This window comes from Borostomias antarcticus (assembly GCF_949987555.1).
Source record: "Borostomias antarcticus genome assembly, chromosome: 9".
NCBI classification, from domain to species: domain Eukaryota; kingdom Metazoa; phylum Chordata; class Actinopteri; order Stomiiformes; family Stomiidae; genus Borostomias; species Borostomias antarcticus.
The window spans coordinates 1,142,869-1,162,868 of NC_140242.1; the positions used below are offsets into that span (position 1 = coordinate 1,142,869).

The following is a 20,000-nucleotide window of genomic DNA, read 5'->3' on the forward strand; positions in this document are numbered from 1 at the left end:
GTGAGAAGTGTGAACACTTAGGCTACGACCAACTGTAAAATTAAGATAAACGCGACATGATTATCCTCCTGGGTTGTGTTTCTGTGGCTCAGCTGACTGTTCAGTGTTGTATATCAAATATGTATATCTGTATATCTCATCCGCACAACTAGGGATGAGACGGTATGGATTTTTGCATTACGGTACGGTATCTAGTTACACGGTACGGTTTACGGCATTTCACGGTATACGGCATTTCACCTCCCCAACACACAAAAAAACAAGTATTTACTATATATTAAATAGCAAGCTTATATTAAATTACAAAATTAACTGTTGCAAGCAACTTGAAATGTGAAGTTCCAGCAGTGCATTATTGTGTAATACCGTAAACGTAATAACGTAAACTGTGTTTAGGTTCACGGTTTTACGGTATACCGTCTCATCCCTACGCACAACACATCTGTAAATGCTAACCTGATGCGCCAGACGGTTTGCTTCGCATAACCATCAGGGAATTCTCTGTTGGAAAGTGTTTGGAAAAGGGCGGGCACTTTCAAAAATACTTGGCAGGTGATTGGATGAACCATCTGTCTATCCCCGTCTACCCCGTGCGAACTTCAACCGCTCCTCGCTGTCGTCACACATCAACCCGCCCAGCGTAGTTGTGTGTATTCCTCAGAACCAATGCTGACTTCCGAGATCATTTTCTGATTTGGCACAAACGGCTCTCTATGGAGAGTATCCAGACTGATTTGCGAGAGAAACAGAATGAATAAAATGGGAATTACACAAGCTCTTACCAACAGCGCCGAGTAGACGACCTGAGGGTTTGGGTGGTCCAGGAAGAGGATGAGGCCCGGCAGACAGCCCTGGTCCTGGACGATGGCTCTCCTGTTGAGGGGGTCCGCCGCCAAGTCCCGCAGCTGGTTGACCACGGCCAGCGCATCCAGCTCCCCACTCATGGTGCCTCCACTCCCAGGCCCATGCACGTTAAACCGCCCGCTCTGCTCCGCTGGGGGAAGAGAAATCAGGTTTATGAGATCGATTGCCAATCCATCTTATAACATCAGCCAAATGCAGTCAATCTATCTATGACCTTTACATCCATCTACAGGACACACCTGATTTTAGTATGCCTTACCCAGAATGAGCATGCTAGGTAGCTAGTGTACATAGTCATCTTTAAAAAGCTGAATGAAGCTCGCTGTGCACTTTCAATGACAGAAGCCCAAATGAGGGTGATTCAATATGCGGTCTTTGTGTTCTACGAATTGTTCTATGGAAGTAAATTTGCATAACGTACAGCAAGCATCCCACTGAGCAAAGACACGTCTAAAAGACGTCTTTTAGATGTCTTTTCTGTCTTTTTCGGACGTCCAAAGACATCCAATTAGGAGCCAGAATGAAAGTTTTTTTAGACGTTCAGATATTGAACCCTTTCTGCACGTCCACAGACGTCTTAGTGGGGTCCAAGCCAGACGTTTGAATATTGAGGGGTCCAGCAGACGAACACACGGGGTTCAGGACCGACGGACGTTATTAAGACGTGATCTGAACGTCTCCCTGACGTTGTGTGTTTGCTGGGATGCAAGAGGGGTCAGTAGAGGGGTCAGTAGAGGGGTCAGTAGAGGGGTCAGTAGAAGGGTCAGTAGAAGGGTCAGTAGAGGGGTCAGTAGACGGGTCAGTAGAGGGGTCAGTAGAGGGGTCAGGGGTCAGTAGAGGGGTCAGTAGAGGGGTCAGTAGAGGGGTCAGTAGACGGGTCAGTAGAGGGGTCAGGGGAGGGGTCAGTAGAGGGGTCAGTTAGGCCACATCAGAGACTAACATGTCGCTCCTTTGTCATTGACTGATCAGATCATGGTTCTCAAGACACAATGATGTTCTAGCGTTAGCAAAACATGAAAGTAACAAAAACAACATGTTTAACCTGCTAAACCAAACAAAACACAGAAGGTTGGAGGGCATTGTTGTGAATTCTCCCAAGCTAGCTCACTAGCAAGCATACTAACCATAGTCTAGCTCACTAGCAAGCATGCTAACCATAGTCTAGCTCACTAGCAAGCATGCTAACCATAGTCTAGCTCACTAGCAAGCATACTAACCATAGTCTAGCTCACTAGCAAGCATGCTAACCATAGTCTAGCTCACTAGCAAGCATGCTAACCTGAGAACGCCCCTGCCACGAAGAAACAAGTCTGTAATGCTAGCTACCCGGCTAGTTAGCATTAGCATAGCCTACCTTTTCACCAAGTATTCTTCTTTCTTTTCAATCATAAAATGTCAGCGGAACCAGCTTACACTAAAATAGTGAATGAATTGAAAGACACGTTCACTACCCCTACACAAAATGCATTTAAATCTTTTTTAAACGAACCGACAATAGCTCCCTGGCTAACTAGCTGACTAGCTAGACCACGACCTCCCGGAATGGTGATGTGTGATTGGACAATCACCTGATGATTGACGGCGAGGAGAGCCAATCAGTGGGGGAGGTTACTTTGGGGGAAAGGAGAACTTGGAGAATTTGTCGTCAACAAAGTGTAATCAATATTGTAACTCTATTGTTATAAAGTTCACACAATCGATTCGATTAGTCACTGAGTTATTACATATTCAACACCACTACGTTCTCACCCACTCACTGTTTCCATTTTGAATCACTAAATAGAAGAATCATTCATCCTTTTCTCAAGCTTCGACTCAAACGCAACCTACGAGAGTCAAACAAATGATTCCGTAGATTCGGTTCACTAAATAGCAGAATCATTCATCCTTTTCTCAAGCTTCGACTCAAACGCAACCTACGAGAGTCAAACAAATGATTCGGTATATTCGGTTCACTAAATAGCAGAATCATTCATCCTTTTCTCAAGCTTCGACTCAAACGCAACCTACGAGAGTCAAACAAATGATTCCGTATATTCGGTTCACTAAATAGAAGAATCATTCATCCTTTTCTCAAGCTTCGACTCAAACGCAACCTACGAGAGTCAAACAAATGATTCCGTAGATTCGGTTCACTAAATAGCAGAATCATTTATCCTTTTCTCAAGCTTCGACTCAAACGCAACCTACGAGACTCAAACAAATGATTCTGTATATTCGGTTCACTCGAAAGATTCGAATCGTGTCGCCTGCTGCCTGCTGAACGCAACCTACGAGACTCAAACAAATGATTCTGTATATTCGGTTCACTCGAAGGATTCGAATCGTGTCGCCTGCTGCCTGCTGAACGCAACCTACGAGAGTCAAACAAATGATTCCGTGTGTTCGGTTCACTAAATAGCAGAATCATTCATCCTTTTCTCAAGCTTCGACTCAAACGCAACCTACGAGAGTCAAACAAATTATTCTGTATATTCGGTTCACTCGAAGGATTCGAATCGTGTCGCCTGCTGCCTGCTGAACGCAACCTACGAGAGTCAAACAAATGATTCCGTAGATTCGGTTCACTAAATAGCAGAATCATTCATCCTTTTCTCAAGCTTCGACTCAAACGCAACCTACGAGAGTCAAACAAATGATTCCGTATATTCGGTTCACTAAATAGCAGAATCATTTATCCTTTTCTCAAGCTTCGACTCAAACGCAACCTACGAGAGTCAAACAAATTATTCTGTATATTCGGTTCACTCGAAAGATTCGAATCGTGTCGCCTGCTGCCTGCTGAACGCAACCTACGAGAGTCAAACAAATGATTCCGTAGATTCGGTTCACTAAATAGCAGAATCATTCATCCTTTTCTCAAGCTTCGACTCAAACGCAACCTACGAGAGTCAAACAAATGATTCCGTATATTCGGTTCACTCGAAAGATTTGAATCGAGTCGCCTGCTGCCTGCTGCTCACTACAAACTATATTCCAACTGCCGGTGACGAGTTATGTCGACTTATGTATAACGTTAGTAAGTTAATCGTAGTAACTAGTGTGGATCTAGAAACATAAACGAGAACAAAGACAGCGAGGTAAGGTAACTAACGGTAAGATAGTAACTGTCAACTATAACGAACTAGCTAGCAGCTAACGGACATAGCTTTAGCCTGGCTAGCTAGTTAGCATGATAGCTAGTTAGCCAGTTAGCTAGCAACATATGTTAACTGATTGCTACGTTATCTGACAGCATGTTCGTCAAATCAGTATAATTCAGTATAATATCAGATAATCATCTTCTCAGACTTCACTCAAAGTGATGCTAGCTTGTTAGCTCGCTAGCTAGATCAGTTAAACACAGCTAGTCACATAAATATGATCTTTACTTGTTAAATACATCTAGTCACATAAATATGATCTTTACTCGCCTCGAGTCATTACTCTGTATTTGGACAATATAACATTACTTATGAATTCAATCCTATACAATAAGATTTACGTTTTTTATTTGTATTTGACACCTAAACGAGTTAACTTTGAGGCACACACACACACACACACACACACACACACACACCTTAGGCAAGGCAAGGCAAGTTTATTTATATAGTTTATTTATATAGTTTATTTATATAGTTTATTTATATAGCACATTTCAGCCACAGGGCAATTCAAGGTGCTTTACATGAGACATTAAAAGCATTAAAACAAAAAGCAAGTCATTATAGACATTTAAAACAAAAGGCAGGACAAATTAAAAGCATTAAAACAAAAAGCAAGACATTATAGACATTTAAACAAAAAGCAGGACAAATAGAATACAGGAATAAAAGTTACAGTGCAGTATACTGATAAACATAGCTTTTACCTTATGATACACTGTCAAGGACAGAGAGACATATTTAATCATTGGCTGACTTGACTTGACTTGCAAACTGACTTGTTTTGTTTTTCTCAGACCACCTAGTCCTAACTATGCTTTCATCTGGCCTGCTGTGTCCCTGCGTGTGTGAGACGCATCGATAGGATGAAGAAAGAGTGTCCCAGTATAGAGATGGACCTGGTATGCGACTATGATCCCAGCTGTCACTCCTATTTGGACATCAATCATCTGGTTTCTGACTATGTACGTCCTGGTTTTGCTCAACAGGGGCCTTTGTTTATACAGGCTTTAGGCTCAGCCAAGCCTTATGGATCCACAAGGAGTATTGTCCGAAGAATAGCCAGCAGTCTCCCGCTGAAGCCGTGCCCCAGGGTCCATTTTCAGGTAAAGCAATGTTCCAGACGAGTTGCTTTTCACGAGTCACTGTAAACTGGTCTAGCATACTGGTCTTTGTCTATTGTAAATTATTGTTTTTCAATCACAGGGACTGTTTTATGCCTTCATTGTCTTGTTTTCCAATGGTTTTTGTTCTAACTCTTAACTGTCCTCTAGCTTTCTGTTGATATTCTCTGGTAGCCACCCTCATCAACATTGCTCACCTGCTTGGCTGTCTGTTTTGATCTGTGAAACCGTGATAAAACAAGGGAATATCACAAGGCCCACAACGTGCAATGATGTATAATGACGTAATTATGAGGAAAAATAGGCTTTACGTTTTCTCCTCATTGGAGAAGAATTATCAACTGGATCTGAAAAGATACAAACTCCTCTGCTTCATTTTTGAAAAGTACTTTTTATGCAAAGGCACCACAACAATGGTATACTTGTTAAAGGTTTGGGACCGTAGGCATGTAGGTTCGCTACACAGTACCTGCCCTCAATCTTCACATTCTGTTTTGCTGTCTCTATCAACACTCAATCTTCTGATTCTGTTTTGCTGTCTCTATCAACACTCAATCTTCACATTCTGTTTTGCGGTCTCTATCAACTCTCAATCTTCAGATTCTGTTTTGCGGTCTCTATCAACACTGTTTTCTCTCTTGTCTTCCCTCCTCTCTCCTCCAGCTGTCCGTCCTAGCTAAGAGGAATGCAGTAGGTCTGCTTTAGGTCAGTTTACTTGACAACCTGCAACATTAACCTGGTGCTGGTATGCTGGCAGAGTGGTGTGTCACTCCCCAAAATGAGGAAAAACACTGTGCATGTCCAAATGTCTTTCCTCTGTTTCCCCTGCAGCTGTCTTTCCTAACAGTGATTGTGGTGTCATGCGGTGTTTACTAACATCATAACCACAGCCCTAGTGCACCTTACGTAGCCTTGTATATTGTAAAAGTTGTTTGAAGCAATATGAACCTGGGTAGATGGCACATGGCATGTAAACGAAAGTATAGCAAAAGGAAAGTAGGTCACAGGTACAGTACATATGTCTTGAGTTAGGTTTAGTTTGTGATGAAGTTCTGAGGTGAGCGAGGAGAAGGTGTTTTTGTCTACTCATTGACATGGCCTGACCTGGCCTCCCTCTCAGCTGCACCCCTACTCCGAGGACGCCGGCCTCTGGAACAGCTCCCAGAGACAGCATGGCCTGGCTGACGTGGGCTGGATCGACAGGGAGGAGGAGGAGGAGGAGGAGGAAGATGCAGACTACAGGTAAGAGTGCGAAAGCAAGCCTTGCTCAAGTGTTGCTGGCTGATGACACCTCCCAGGAGTCGGTTCACACGGTCACATAATTCTGCTTTTCTGAGAGTCCTCACTGATTTGAATGATTGATGCTTGTTTACTAGCTGCTCATGTGATTGCTGTTCTTCCCCAGTCTCTCATTCAGGATCCCTGGCTCCCCCCCTCACTCATATTGGGCTGGTTTGTCGTATTCTAACAGGTCAGGGCCACCGGTGGGTCTTGTGTTCCGCTCCCACCCGCCTCAGCCCAGCGGACGACCTCTGACCCGACGGAGGTCGTTGCCCAGCGTGCATCAGGGCGACCCAGACCCACAGGGCCCCGTGCAGGTCAACAACGAGGCCATCCAGAAGATTAGCGCTCTGGAGACGGAGCTGGCCAAACTCCGGGCCCAGATAGCACAGATCGTACTGGCCCAGGAGCAGCATGCACAACCAGCAGGTACGCGCACACACACACACACACACACACACACACACACACACACACACACACACACACACAGAAAAACAGTAGGAAAATCTCCGCTCATCATTTTAAAAGTAACGTCTCAGTTTTTCCACTGTAGTGACCTGTACCTGCCTGAAGATGGCAGCATTTCTGTATTCAACTAATAGACATGTTTCACTCCTCTCCTCTGGTCCTGTCCCAGGTGTCCCCCCCCTACCTCCTCCCCCTCCCTGTGCTCCTCCGCCCCCGCCTCCTCCTCCGCCCCCACCCCCGCCCCTCGGTCTCCAGAGGAGCTTCTCGGCCATCGACCTCATCAGAGAGCGTCGCGGGAATAAGATGGCCGACATGGCAGATTCCTGGCCCAAGCCGGCGGGGATCCCCAGCATGCTGGATGTGCTGAAGGACATCGGCAAAGTGAAGCTGCGCTCCGTCAAGAGGTGAGCAGCACCTTCGGACTGCTTCTGCCAACGGAATGTGTGTGACTGTTCGGATAGATCAAATTGTTTTGGTGAGCGCCGGTAATCGTCTGCGTTATTCCTGTCCGCCTGCGATGTTGTTTCAGTCGGCCCGAGGAGGAGAACTCCAGACTCAAGCCCTGCAACCCCATGGACGCCGCCTCGCTCATCGCAGACGCCCTGAAACGCAAGTTCGCGCACCGCTATCGCCACGACAGCCAGGAGGAGGACAACGGTGGTTTTGACTTTCCAGTCTCAGAGGTCATACCTTGTCTGGAGGTCCTACCTTGTCCAGAAGTCAAACCTCGTCCAGAGGTCAAACCTCGTCCGGAGGTCAAACTTCGTCCGGAGGTCAAACCTCGTCCGGAGGCCCCTCTAGTAAGATGCCTTGCACATCAGAACCATGTATGGTTCATGTACATAACATGTATACGGAGTGGATATGTGGTCTAATATCTCTCTCTCTCTCTCCCTCCCTCCCTCCCTCCCTCCCTCCCTCCCTCCCTCCCTCCCTCTCTCTCTCCCTCTCTCTCTCCCTCCCTCCCTCCCTCCCTCTCTCTCTCCCTCTCTCTCTCCCTCCCTCCCTCCCTCCCTCCCTCCCTCCCTCCCTCCCTCCCTCTCTCCCTCCCTCCCTCCCTCCCTCCCTCCCTCCCTCCCTCCCTCTCTCTCTCACTCCCTCCCTCCCTCCCTCTCTCTCTCTCTCCCTCCCTCCCTCTCTCTCCCTCCCTCCCTCCCTCCCTCCCTCTCTCTCTCCCTCCCTCCCTCCCTCCCTCCCTCCCTCCCTCCCTCCCTCTCCTCTCTAGTTTGGTCAGCACATGTTGAAATCCACGGGAAAGAGGAACCTGTTCTGAGCAGCGGTCTGAAGATGAGGGCCCACGGACTCAGAGCGCCACACCGCCCCTGTCGGCCGGCTGTATCTGTGGAAGGATACGCCTCTCTGCCCAAAACAACAGCCAGTGTGTTCCCCCACCCCCAGAACTGCATCTCCCAGCAGGCAGTGTGTTCCCCCACCCCCAGGACTGCATCTCCCAGCAGTCAGTGTGTTCCCCCACCCCCAGAACTGCATCTCCCAGCAGGCAGTGTGTTCCCCCACCCCCAGGACTGCATCTCCCAGCAGGCAGTGTGTTCCCCCACCCCCAGAACTGCATCTCCCAGCAGGCAGTGTGTTCCCCCACCCCCAGGACTGCATCTCCCAGCAGGCAGTGTGTTCCCCCACCCCCCAGGACTGCATCTCCCAGCAGTCTCCTCTTTGCACTTTGATAACTTCTAGTGTCCCTGTCCAGGTGTGCCCCAGAGGTTCTCGTCGTTTTACTTTTCATTTCAGATTAAAGAATTTTTGAATTCGTCTTCAAAGGCCCTCTGGAATTGTTCCACTGTTTTTTCCATACTGTATGCGTTGTGTCCTGGCCGTACACTACTCGCTACTGTACACTACTCGCTACTGTACACTACTCGCTACTGTACACTACTCGCTACTGTACACTACAGATTTCTGACCCCCTCCTACTGCCTTGACAGACAATGATTATGCTGTGTGTGTGTGTGTGTGTGTGTGTGTGTGTGTGTGTGTGTGTGTGTGTGTGTGTGTGTGTGTGTGTGTGTGTGTGTGTGTGTGTGTACATAGGAGTGAAGCACAGCCAGAAAGGCCTGTCCTGTGTTTCTGTTGGTGCTAGGTTAGATAGCTTTGTTCTTATGCAGTCTTCCTGACCTGTGGTGTGTTGTGGAGTATGTGCTGCTGCTGTTGTTGTTGTTGTAGTTGTAAAAAACACTTTAGTCAGTGTAATTTATGATTTGGGACACTTATTTATGTTTGGTTTTAATAGGAGCAAATACTTCCATGTTAACAGGTAATAATGTCTTAGCTGTTAACCAATTACTGATCCCACCAGAGTTTGTATTGCTCAAGTATTTATGGTTGATTTTAGACTGGCTCTGTTTAAGCTTTGAGAGTAGTATGGAGTTTAAATGATGGGACCAGTTCCATTTTGGGAACACCTATGTTACCTTAGCATTGTGCACAATACCTCAGTGTGCACAGCTGCCTTAGAGGAAACAGTGCTGACCTTGGCTTTAAGCCGGAGCGCCCGTATCCTCTGGTTGGTGTTGGACCAGTGGTAGCGCCAGTGCCTTCCTTAGCTCCACTCTACATGTATTACTTGGCATTCATCTTTATTTGCTCACATGGTTTAAGGCCAAAGACATTGAGACGGTGTAAAGTTGGTCGTTCTCACTCAATGACGACCTGCTTATCTGTGTGTTTCCATGAGGGTAGTGCCTAAACGCGAAGGGAAAGCTGGTTCAGAGAACTGTATTAAACCACAGCATCTTTGACATGCCACCATTTTATGCTGTTGATAAATCATACTTGAAATTTTATTGTTTGTGCAATGTCAACAAAATTGTATAATTGGTCATCCTGACAAGTCATTTGGGTATGTCCTTATCAGTCATATCCTTGTGGGGGAAACTTTGATGGGGTTTCAGTCTGTATTTTATATCAGTATGACACTAATCCTGATGATTTTGATTATTCATCCTTAAAGACAAGTTCGTGTTTCTGTCATGTTGCTCTGTCTTAATGTCTCTTTGTCCATGCCATTGCCTGTATGTTCTGATTACTACGCGTGGTCATGAGTTTCATCTGGACAGATGGACTGGGAATATGTCAGCAGTGTTTGTGACGTCTTTAAAAGCTGTTTTGTGAAACACTACCAAGATCTGTCATTTGTCTTCAGGATCATTAAAAGTGTTAACTGGAATTGTCAAATTCATTAATAAAATATACATGTATTTGATATGTCATTAATTAATAAATAATATTAATTATTATATTAATTAAATAAAACCTTGAATATATGAGTGTTCAATAAACGTGCGTGGTTCTCAATGTCACCTCAAGATTAGGAGACGGGGGTAGGAGGGACTACCTCAAGATTAGGAGACGGGGGTAGGAGGGACTACCTCAAGATTAGGAGACGGGGGTAGGAGGGACTACCTCAAGATTAGGAGACGGGGGTAGGAGGGACTACCTCAAGATTAGGAGACCGGGGTAGGAGGGACTACCTCAAGATTAGGAGACCGGGGTAGGAGGGACTACCTCAAGATTAGGAGACGGGGGTAGGAGGGACTACCTCAAGATAAGTCACGGGCACACAAACTAGTAACTGTTCGCATATCACATTTGGGTGGTGATTACTAATCACTTGAGATGATCTGGCTAGTAAACACTCTGGTTCTGACCTCTACCAAGGTCAGAGGGTGTGTTCTTTAAAGGGCAGGTTAGAATGGAGAACATGGACTCCACTTATGCCAACCAGTTTTATTCATCAAAAGGTAACTGCAACAGGCATGTATCAAAAGGTCAATTATGGCTAAACCTTTACAAAATCTGCCCTGACACTGAAGTCTTCTTCAAAATGGCTGTCACAACAAATTGTAAACAGTTTTATCAACAGTCTTACAGCACTTACAGCAAAAATACAAGTCAGCTAAAATAAGAAAAGCACCTGTTGTCGTTCAAACGGTCAAAACACAAACATCTTTGTGCCACTGTACAGAACGTAGACAAACCAAAAAACATGAGATGGAATGTTCAAAGTCACTCAACCTTTTATATAAAAAAAAAAATGGGGGTTGAGTATTTTTCCTCACAACAAAAGGCAAAGAGATTGGACAGTGCATTTCAAGGACAAGCACACCATGCACTTCATACGAGGAGGAGGAGCTGGTTTGGTCACTTAGCGTCGTTTGTGCATAGTTATAAGGCATCAGTCCAGCAGTCCTCCTGGGTTGCATGAGGCTATGACAGACATTGTGGAGAGAGAGGGAGAGAGAGACGGTCTGGGTCTGACAGCCCCTCACAAGAGGAACGCCATTTCCTCCACTCATCCTCTCCCTCTGGTTAGAGATTGGTAATACCCTGAGCCAGGATCGTATGGAGTTTCAGGTGAGATGCAGTGACCCAGGGAGCGGTCCAAGGGCCCTTCACTGCTCTGACATCACTGACAGACAGAGCAGCGCTTCGGCGTCAGACAGCAGGACTCCTAGAGGAGCAGGGAAGGAGCGCAGATCTAGAACACCTTCATACAGTGCACCTCCCCGTTCTACGGTGGAGAGAGCTGCACGTCCAACATCACCACCATTAAGGGAGTGTGCAAGGCGGGGCCAGAAGACAGACGATGGGGCGCAGGTGGAGCGCTTTGTGGCATCGGGGGGGTCTGTCTGTCTGTCTGGGGCGTTGCTCATGGCTTCAACAGTGACAGTTCAAACACAAGTGGTTTTTCACATCTGTGCTTACAAGGCAAATCCTGGACATGATTCCTTAGAGGGACAGAGACAACAAACAAACAAGGAAACATGTAAACAGTCTTCATAGAGGCAGCAAAAGGACTGGGCTTGTCACATTATTATATCGTATTTTTTCTTTCGTGAGGAAGAATATTCATTACAGATGCATTGACACGCGGCATCTCCGTGCAGTCTTAAGAGAGCCCTGTCTACGAATACTCAAGGTGTTGCAATCAATTCCAAAGCAGTCTTTAAAAACCTTGTTTGCAAATGACACTTCCCAACCAGGCAAGTGTATTCTTCGGTTCTTTAACTGTCGTTCCCTTAGATTGGCTGTCCAAATAGTGGTGCATCAGTAATGCCATAACTCCAGAGGAAAAATAAATATGATAAGCGAAATAAAAAAGAAAATACAGCAGTAGCCAAATGAGGTATCTATGTATTGCTCTATATCAAAGAAAAAATAATTAAAATTAAATAAATTAAATAAAAGCAGTGGTTTGTCAAGATGGGATGCAAAAAGCAAGAGAAAGTGAGTAAGGTCTTAGCCACACCCTCTCCCCAGTGTGTGGCTGGGGCCTCATGCTTAGGGTCAGGGGTCGAAGGGCAAACATGGAGTGTCAGGACTCTCTGCTTCCCTGAGGTATTTCTTTGGAGGTGGTCTCTCCCGTAGCTGTGGCCAGTTCCGTAGAGATGGCTGCGGACTGCGCAGCGGCCGGCGTGGCGGTGCGGCCTGGCTCCGCCTCCTCGCCGGCGGTGGGCGGGCCCTGCTGCAGGGCGCCCCAGCTGGCCTGGTTCAGTCCCAGGTGCCCCAGCATGGTCTGGGAGAGACGCGTGTCGGAGAAACGGGCCCACTCCACAAACAGGGGCTCCACCACGTACGTCATGAAGCCTGAGACACACACGCACACACACACACATATACATACACACAAATACATATAAATACACACACACACACACGCACACACACACACACATATACATACACACAAATACATATAAATACACACACACACAGGGTAAGGGGTAGAACTGTGACACAATACTCCAGATCATGTGTGTTGAGTGCGCTGAGAGAGAGAGAGAGAGAGAGAGGGAGAGGGAGAGGGAGAGGGTGAGGGTGAGGGAGAGAGAGAGGGAGAGAGAGTGAGAGTGAGAGTGAGAGTGAGAGAGAGGGAGAGTGAGAGTGAGGGAGAGGGAGAGGGAGAGGGAGAGGGAGAGGGAGAGGGGGAGAGGGAGAGGGAGAGGGAGAGGGAGAGGGAGAGGGAGAGGGAGAGGGAGAGGGGGAGAGGGAGAGGGAGAGGGAGAGGGAGAGGGAGAGGGAGAGGGAGAGGGAGAGGGAGAGGGAGAGAGAGAGTGAGAGTGAGAGTGAGAGGGAGAGAGAGAGGGCGAGGGAGAGGGAGAGGGAGAGGGAGGGAGAGTGAGAGAGAGAGAGGGAGAGGGAGAGGGAGAGGGAGAGGGAGAGAGAGAGAGAGAGAGGGAGAGGGAGAGGGAGAGGGAGAGGGAGAGGGAGAGGGAGAGGGAGAGGGAGAGAGAGAGAGAGAGAGAGAGAGAGAGAGAGAGAGCTGTGGTGTAAATCGGCCATCTTGGCTGGCCGGAGGAACCCGGGTCTCACCGATCTGAATCTGACCGACTGAGTTGGTCTCTCTGTCACAGAGAGGGCTGACTTCCAGCTGGTGCTCCTTCTCGATGTCTCCTGAGGAAGAACGCAGAACAAGTGAGGGGGGAGAAAGGATGGAAGAGTTGGAGGAGTGCAAGGCGAGAAGATGAGGGGATGGAGAGAGAGAGAGAGAGAGAGAGAGAGAGACATAGGAGGAGTGAGGGACAGCGACGGGTACCTTGATGGAAAAACTCCTCGGTCACTTTCTCGCTCCACTGCTTGCTGAGCTCCCACGGTCGGCAGGGGTTGCAGATGTCGGCGCATTTCAGAGCCATCTGGGGGTTCAGAGCCACAATGGAGGTGATCAGAGTCTCAGTTTCCTCAGGGAGAGCTGTGAGTCTATGGGCCAGCTGGAAACTGCACGATGTTTCAGTGTAAGCCATGTTGCAGTCCTTAGACCTTGGTCGGGTTAAAAAGGGGGAAACGGACCTGCAGGAGGAAGTGTCGGTGGCCGGCCTGACTCAGACACAGGTCGTCCTGGTCCAGGTGCGTGCGGAACTTGGACAGGTAGTCGTTCTGTCTGCTTATGTCCGTGGCGAGGATCAGGGAGCCCAGCTGCCTCTCCATGTTCAGGCTGGACCAATCAGACACAACGTGGAGGACAGAATAGATTGGCGCCAGTAGACGGACAGGATAGTGTAAGGGTGCGTTCGTTTATAACTGGGAGGTGGCAAATTGCGACTTGCTACTAGGAATGATTAAATAAAACACCGCATGAACTCGCACTTCCTAGTCGCAAATTCGGATACGTTTCTCAGCCCCCAGTTGCTCGAATGCACTAGATATAACTAGGTAACTGTGATATAATGGTATATAGATATAACTAGGTAACTGTGATATACTGGTATATAGCTCGAATGCACACAGGTCGGAGGTAGGTATTTTGCCACTTGCGACTTGCCACCTCCGACCACAAACGAACGCACCATAAGGGTGCGTGTCCACCAGCGAGCTGGATTTCAGAGCTGGATCTGTTTTCTTGTTGTTTACAATGGGTACTGAGCTCTAGAGACCACAGCTGTGTTCCAAGCGCTTTTCAGAGATAGCGCCGTGAGCTCCAGGCTTTTTTTTTCCAGTTGAAGTAGAACGTTTTTGCGCAGGCTGTAAAAGGATGTTCCGACGACGAGGACGGACGTTTGTTTTGTTTCTTTCAAGACTGCCGAGACAGCGAACGTTAGGACTAGCCAACTATCTTAACTTAGATAGCTGATCTGCAGTCTGCAAAAACACGACACTCGATGCTAACGTGAGCTGTCGGTAGCCTAGCTAGTGAACTAGCTTTCCCAGTGTGCTCTAAGCATCTGTGAGCAGCTATCAGCTCGGCACTATGTACAGCTCACCGATGGGACACACAGCCTTAATGCTTAACAATACAACATCTGCTTGGGAAAATGTAGTCCCAGACACGACCATCTTGTTTCTACACAGGTGTATCTATTCGTCTGATTGCATAGGATTCTATGCAGTAGAGCCAATCAGACAAATAGATACACCTGTGTAGAAACAAGATGGTCGTGTCTGGGACTACATGTTCCCAAGCCCTATACGACCGCTGTGCGGCTGTGCGGTCAGTGTGTGTGAGACTGACCTGTCCTCTGCAGGCAGGTGAGAGAAGAGGCCGGTCTCTCGGAGCAAGCCCACCGCAGACCGCCAGTGGTGGTTCTCCAGAACCGAGGTATTCTGATCACCGGACAAGATACGCAGACGCACGCACACGCACACATACAACCCCAGTTAGCTGGTTAGCCAGGCAGTGGTTGTGTGTGGGGTTTTGAGTGTCTGTGTGCGTGCCTGTGTGTACAGTATATGTGTTTATGTGTTTATGTGTATTGTACAGAGACCCTACCCTGTAGAGAGTGGCCAGGTAGTGGTTGGTCTTGATGAGGAAGGGCTGGTTGACCCCGGGGTGGTCCAGGTCATGGGTGGCGGCTGCTAGTAGACCCAGCAGGATGTCACAGGAAGTGAGCGACTTCGCCAGCTACGCGAGGACAGACCACAGAGCACCACACCGTCACGGACTGAGCGCACGCCACACTTTCAGGTTCACATACTTTTAAGCACCACTCGCCACACTCCGGCTCTAACGACCAGACTAGCTAAGGTCTCCGCTGTCGTGCTCCTCACCGTGGGCTCCTGGAGGTAGCAGTACATGGCCTGGGTGACGTCGGCGGCGTGGACGGCGTTGTGGTAGGGGTTCTGACTGTGGTAGTCCTCCTGGACCAGCACCAGGAAGCGCCAGAGCTTCACCACGTCCAGCTGGAAGAGTTCCACCAGGCCGTACCGGTCCAGCAGGTGAAAGGTCAGGGTGACCAGGCTGTTCCCTGGGGGGCGAGAGGGCAGGCGGACACTAACGCTGTGTTCACATGGACACGGTGGACGGTGACGGCAAAACGGATGTCATTTCAGCGGACGAGAGCGGGACGGTAAAATTAGGTGAGGCCGGCAGAAAATGGCAGCAACGACAGACGACATTACTGGCCAAAGTTAAAATATTGTAACTTTTTGCCGTCGTCCACGATGGCATGCAGAACCGGATCACGTAGCTCCCTCACACACAGACAAAACATGTAGCTCCCTCACACACACAGAAACATGTAGCTCCCTCACACACACAGACAAAACATGTAGCTCCCTCACACACAGACAAAACATGTAGCCCCCTCACACACAAACAAAACATGTAGCTCCCTCACACACAGAGAAAACATGTAGCCCCCTCACACACACACAAAACATGTAGCTCCCTCACACACACACAAAACATGTAGCTCCCTCACACACACACAAAACATGTAGCTCCCTCACACACAGACAAAACATGTAGCCCCCTCACACACAAAACATGTAGCTCCCACACACAGACAAAACATGTAGCTCCCTCACACAGACAAAACATGTAGCTCCCTCACACACAGACAAAACATGTAGCTCCCTCACACACAAAACATGTAGCCCCCTCACACACACAGACAAAACATGTAGCTCCCTCACACACACACAAAACATGGACGATCACAAGATAAGAGAAAGAAAGCTACAGTTATTGTCTGTCTGCTGTCGACCGTTTGCCTGATTCCATGTGAACACAGCGTTAGACAGGAAGACGGCGCCATATAACGTTACAGACCTGACCACAGACCTGACCACAGACCTGACCACAGACCTGAACACAGACCTGACCACAGACCTGAACACAGACCTGAACACAGACCTGACCACAGACCTGAACACAGACCTGACCACAGACCTGAACGCAGACCTGAACACAGACCTGAACACAGACCTGAACGCAGACCTGAACACAGACCTGACCACAGACCTGACCACAGACCTGACCACAGACCTGAACACAGACCTGACCACAGACCTGACCACAGACCTGACAGACCTGACCACAGACCTGACCACAGACCTGAACACAGACCTGAACACAGACCTGACCACAGACCTGACCACAGACCTGACCACAGACCTGAACACAGACCTGAACACAGACCTGACCACAGACCTGAACACAGACCTGACCACAGACCTGACCACAGACCTGACCACAGACCTGAACACAGACCTGACCACAGACCTGAACACAGACCTGACCACAGACCTGAACACAGACCCTGAAGCCTGAGAGGAAGTGCTTTTAGGACCCTTTCACACCTACGTTGTTTATTCCGGACTTTCAGACTTTCCAGTTTGATCTGAACCGTATTGACAGGTGTGAACCCTCCTGGACCGACGGTGCGCGGGTCAAAGACTCGGTCTCTGGTCCGACCTCAAGAGGTGGTCTCGGCTCGAACCGAGGTTCGCTGCTGCCTGATGTGAAATCAAAGGTTCGCACTTTCGGGTCAAACAGACGCGCGTGCATCCACAAACCAATCAGGGTCAAGTATAGGGAGACACACCCCCATGCAAGCGACATAATGTAGGTCTGCCACCAAAAATCCTTTGGTCCGCTGGTGTGAAAGTGAAAGTTATGAAACTAATCAATAAAAAATAACAAATGTGAAAGCGCCAAACGGGATTCTGGTTGGGACCTTGGTCTAGACCTTTAGGTGTGAAAGCACCCTTAGTCTCAATAAGTGGTTTAAAAAAAATTATAAATTAAATTGGATCAGATGCTTGTTTGTTTTAGTTAAATTATAATTGTTTTATCTCTATGCATGGTTGTATATTGTATTGTTTTATTTCTATGCATGGTTGTATATTGTATTGTTTTATCTCTATGCATGGTTGTATATTGTTTTGTATGGTTTTTATGTGTATATTTGTTTGCTGTGGCTAAGGAGGTAGAGCGGGTTGTCGGTTCGAATCCCAGCTCGAATGTCGAAGTGTCCTTGGGCAAGACACTGAACCTCAAATTGCTCCCAATGAGCAGGCTAGCACCTTGCACGGCAGCTGCCGCCATTGGTGTGTGAATGTGTGTGAAAGGGTGAATGAGAGGTCATTGTAAAGTGCTTTGGATAAAAAGTGCTCTATAAGTGCAGTCAATTTACCACATTTACCAGTCCATTGTATTGCTTGTAGCTGTATTGTTCACTGATTGATGGAACCAGGACACCGTTGTGAACGAGAACCTGGTCTCAATGTGCCGCCCCTGGCTAAATAAAGGTTTGAATTGAATTGGGGGGAAAAAAAGCACAAAAAAAGCATAACCTCTTGCCATACTTTGTATTGTCACCTTGTGGCAGACGTAACCACTGACGCACTTAGTATCTGAAGTTGTGTAATATCCGGTTTGGTGAGCAGGTGCTCTTTGTATCTGTGTCTTTGAATCAGAGCCGCCGAGCGTCCGGTTACGCCCTGACGATGAGCAGGGCCTCGTCGTGATTCGTGTCCGGTTACGCCCTGACGATGAGCAGGGCCTCGGTTATGCCCTGACGCTGAGCAGGGCCTCGTCGTGGTTCGTGCTTCTGTTCATCCCATACTCACAGATAAAGAATGTCTTAATTAGTTCTTAGAATTGCAATCTACCCAGGTAATAGGCTTGGCCCATATCACAGATGGGACGCCTGGTTAGCCGGACCATGTACTTGACGGGATCCCAAATAAAAGCCTGCTCCAATACTACAGGAGATTCACAACCACCAGCAGATGGCGCTATTGTCCACATGCCTTATTTGGTTATGCGGAGGCCAAGAGTGACTATGTCCCTTGTATCAGCACATCTTTAACCCTGTCCTGCGCAAGAAGAGGTGTCTGTGATGAATACGCTGTTCCAGAGCGTTCCCCGGGGGTGGGTCTTACCGTTGGTTAACCTGTTGAAGAGGAAAATGTCGAAGTTCCAGCTCCCGACCTTCTCCAGCATGCACTGAGGGAAAAAACAAACACACACTGGTATGAATACACACTAGTATGAATACAGGGGGTGGAGTTGCGACGAAAACAACGGCAACTTGGCTTATCTACCCATTCTGATCAAGATAAAAACTCAAACGTGCTTTTCCCTTTCATCAGAAAATTTGAATCAACATTTCGACAAAACATGAACTTAGGTAAACTCGTGTGTGTTTGTACTTGTGTGTGTGTGAGTGTGTGTGTGTGTGTGTGTGTGTGGGGGGGGGGGGGGGGGCCTACCCTGGCCTGTCCAGGGTAGTCTTCGTCCAGGAGGGGGAGGGGCATCTGCTGGGGGGTCCCCCGGAGGAGGCGGGAGGAGTGGAGGTACCGCTGGAAGCTCAGCAGTCTGCAGACCCTCCGCCCCGACACACTGGAACCAGACCCTCGCCGTGCTGCGCACACACACACACACACACGCACGCACACGCACACACGCACACACACAGGCACAGGCACGCGCACACACACACACACACACACACACACACACACACACACTTGTAGTCAGTGGGGTTCCAATGTAAAAATCCTGCAGATACACAGTACAAGATGACTGACTGACTGACTGACTGACTGACTGACTGACTGACTGACTGACTGACAGGTTGACTGATTGGCTGGCTTGCTGACCAACCAGGGAGCGGCCTGCTGGATGTCATACTCACAGTGAAGCGTCCGGAAGTCGATGCAGAGGTAGGGATGGGAGCCGCGTCGCTCCGGTTCAAATCCCACCTGGCTTCTCACTCTCACATCTCCTAGAGGGAACCAACACATGCGTCCTCAAGAGTCATGCTGCATGCCAACACCCACGCACAAGTGTGTGTGTGTGTGTGTGTGTGTGTGTGTGTGTGTGTGTGTGTGTGTGTGTGTGTGTGTGTGCGTGCGTGCGTGCTTGACAGACGTATGCAGGGGGAGTATAGGTCAGGTTTTGACCAGTGTGGTCTGACCACAGCTGCTGCTATGCTCTTAGTCACACTATGAAAACACACCTGGACCAACTGAGACCCACAACCGTGACATCAGCAAAAACTGTGCGGGCGCGGCACGCTTCACACTACAGGAATCCTCTGGACTGCAACGGATCCTACTGATCAATCGCTGTGTTGTCATTGAATGTAACAATGTAATCCCTTTCTGTCTGCGAATGAGTTTTCATGGTGATTTGGTGCTTTGATTTTGCATCTATGCTCTCCACCAGGTCAGGGAGACCAGTGACATCGTAGGCCTGCATCTTCTGCCTGGTGGTTCGCTGTCTGGCTGCTAAACGCATGCTGACGTGCTCTTCCAAGCGCCGGCGTAGCGCCAGCGCAACTCTTCTGACTGCCGACCTGCATTGTGTCCCCCGGTTGCAAAATATCACAACGCGATCTGAGTCTAGTAACATGGCTTCTATGTTGCTGTAGCCTAC

The 20,000-nt window shown here is 48.3% G+C and overlaps 3 protein-coding genes across 4 annotated transcripts in view; 1 reads left to right on the forward strand and 2 right to left on the reverse strand.

Annotated features, from left to right (window-relative positions):
- LOC311313064 (armadillo repeat-containing protein 1-like) overlaps nucleotides 1-2,357 on the reverse strand; it is a 14,966-nt gene extending 12,609 nt beyond the window's left edge. The window contains exons 1-2 of the mRNA XM_084443091.1: nucleotides 2,219-2,357; nucleotides 783-994 (exon numbers count right to left, since the gene is read on the reverse strand). Coding sequence (XP_084299217.1) covers nucleotides 783-944 — 162 coding nt within the window. The 5' untranslated portion in view covers nucleotides 945-994; nucleotides 2,219-2,357. The remainder of the gene's footprint in view (nucleotides 1-782; nucleotides 995-2,218) is intronic.
- A 1,476-nt stretch (nucleotides 2,358-3,833) lies between these two features.
- Nucleotides 3,834-10,038, forward strand: mtfr1 (mitochondrial fission regulator 1). 2 transcript variants are annotated; one of them, XR_014630591.1, is made up of 9 exons: nucleotides 3,834-3,959; nucleotides 4,808-4,912; nucleotides 5,000-5,116; nucleotides 6,255-6,376; nucleotides 6,606-6,844; nucleotides 7,056-7,290; nucleotides 7,416-7,686; nucleotides 8,112-8,892; nucleotides 8,933-10,038. XR_014630591.1 is itself a non-coding variant. In XM_084443090.1 (8 exons), exons 2-8 carry the CDS (start codon nucleotides 4,877-4,879, stop codon nucleotides 8,157-8,159), a joined length of 1,068 nt encoding a protein of 355 aa, XP_084299216.1. In that variant the 5' UTR covers nucleotides 3,834-3,959; nucleotides 4,808-4,876; the 3' UTR covers nucleotides 8,160-10,038. The 2 variants fall into 2 exon arrangements, 1 of the variants encoding a protein (XP_084299216.1); XM_084443090.1 differs by having other exon boundaries at nucleotides 8,112-10,038.
- A 2,177-nt stretch (nucleotides 10,039-12,215) lies between these two features.
- The window catches only part of pde7a (phosphodiesterase 7A), a gene marked incomplete at both ends in the record, with an annotated part of 24,401 nt that continues 16,616 nt past the window's right edge, over nucleotides 12,216-20,000 (reverse strand). Inside the window, 10 exons of the mRNA XM_084443492.1 lie at nucleotides 12,216-12,487; nucleotides 13,214-13,294; nucleotides 13,437-13,533; nucleotides 13,688-13,832; nucleotides 14,847-14,938; nucleotides 15,105-15,236; nucleotides 15,383-15,579; nucleotides 18,503-18,566; nucleotides 18,833-18,984; nucleotides 19,258-19,347. Of these exons, the coding sequence (XP_084299618.1) occupies nucleotides 12,216-12,487; nucleotides 13,214-13,294; nucleotides 13,437-13,533; nucleotides 13,688-13,832; nucleotides 14,847-14,938; nucleotides 15,105-15,236; nucleotides 15,383-15,579; nucleotides 18,503-18,566; nucleotides 18,833-18,984; nucleotides 19,258-19,347 (1,322 nt within the window). The remainder of the gene's footprint in view (nucleotides 12,488-13,213; nucleotides 13,295-13,436; nucleotides 13,534-13,687; nucleotides 13,833-14,846; nucleotides 14,939-15,104; nucleotides 15,237-15,382; nucleotides 15,580-18,502; nucleotides 18,567-18,832; nucleotides 18,985-19,257; nucleotides 19,348-20,000) is intronic.

Bases quoted from the DNA above. Each gene is read 5' to 3' on its own strand.
- mtfr1 (XM_084443090.1), top strand. From the start codon at position 4,877: ATGAAGAAAGAGTGTCCCAGTATAGAGATGGACCTG. The intron at 4,913-4,999 runs GTATGCGACTAT...TTTGCTCAACAG, and splicing joins CCAGTATAGAGATGGACCTG to GGGCCTTTGTTTATACAGGC. The intron at 6,377-6,605 runs GTAAGAGTGCGA...GTATTCTAACAG, and splicing joins GAGGAAGATGCAGACTACAG to GTCAGGGCCACCGGTGGGTC.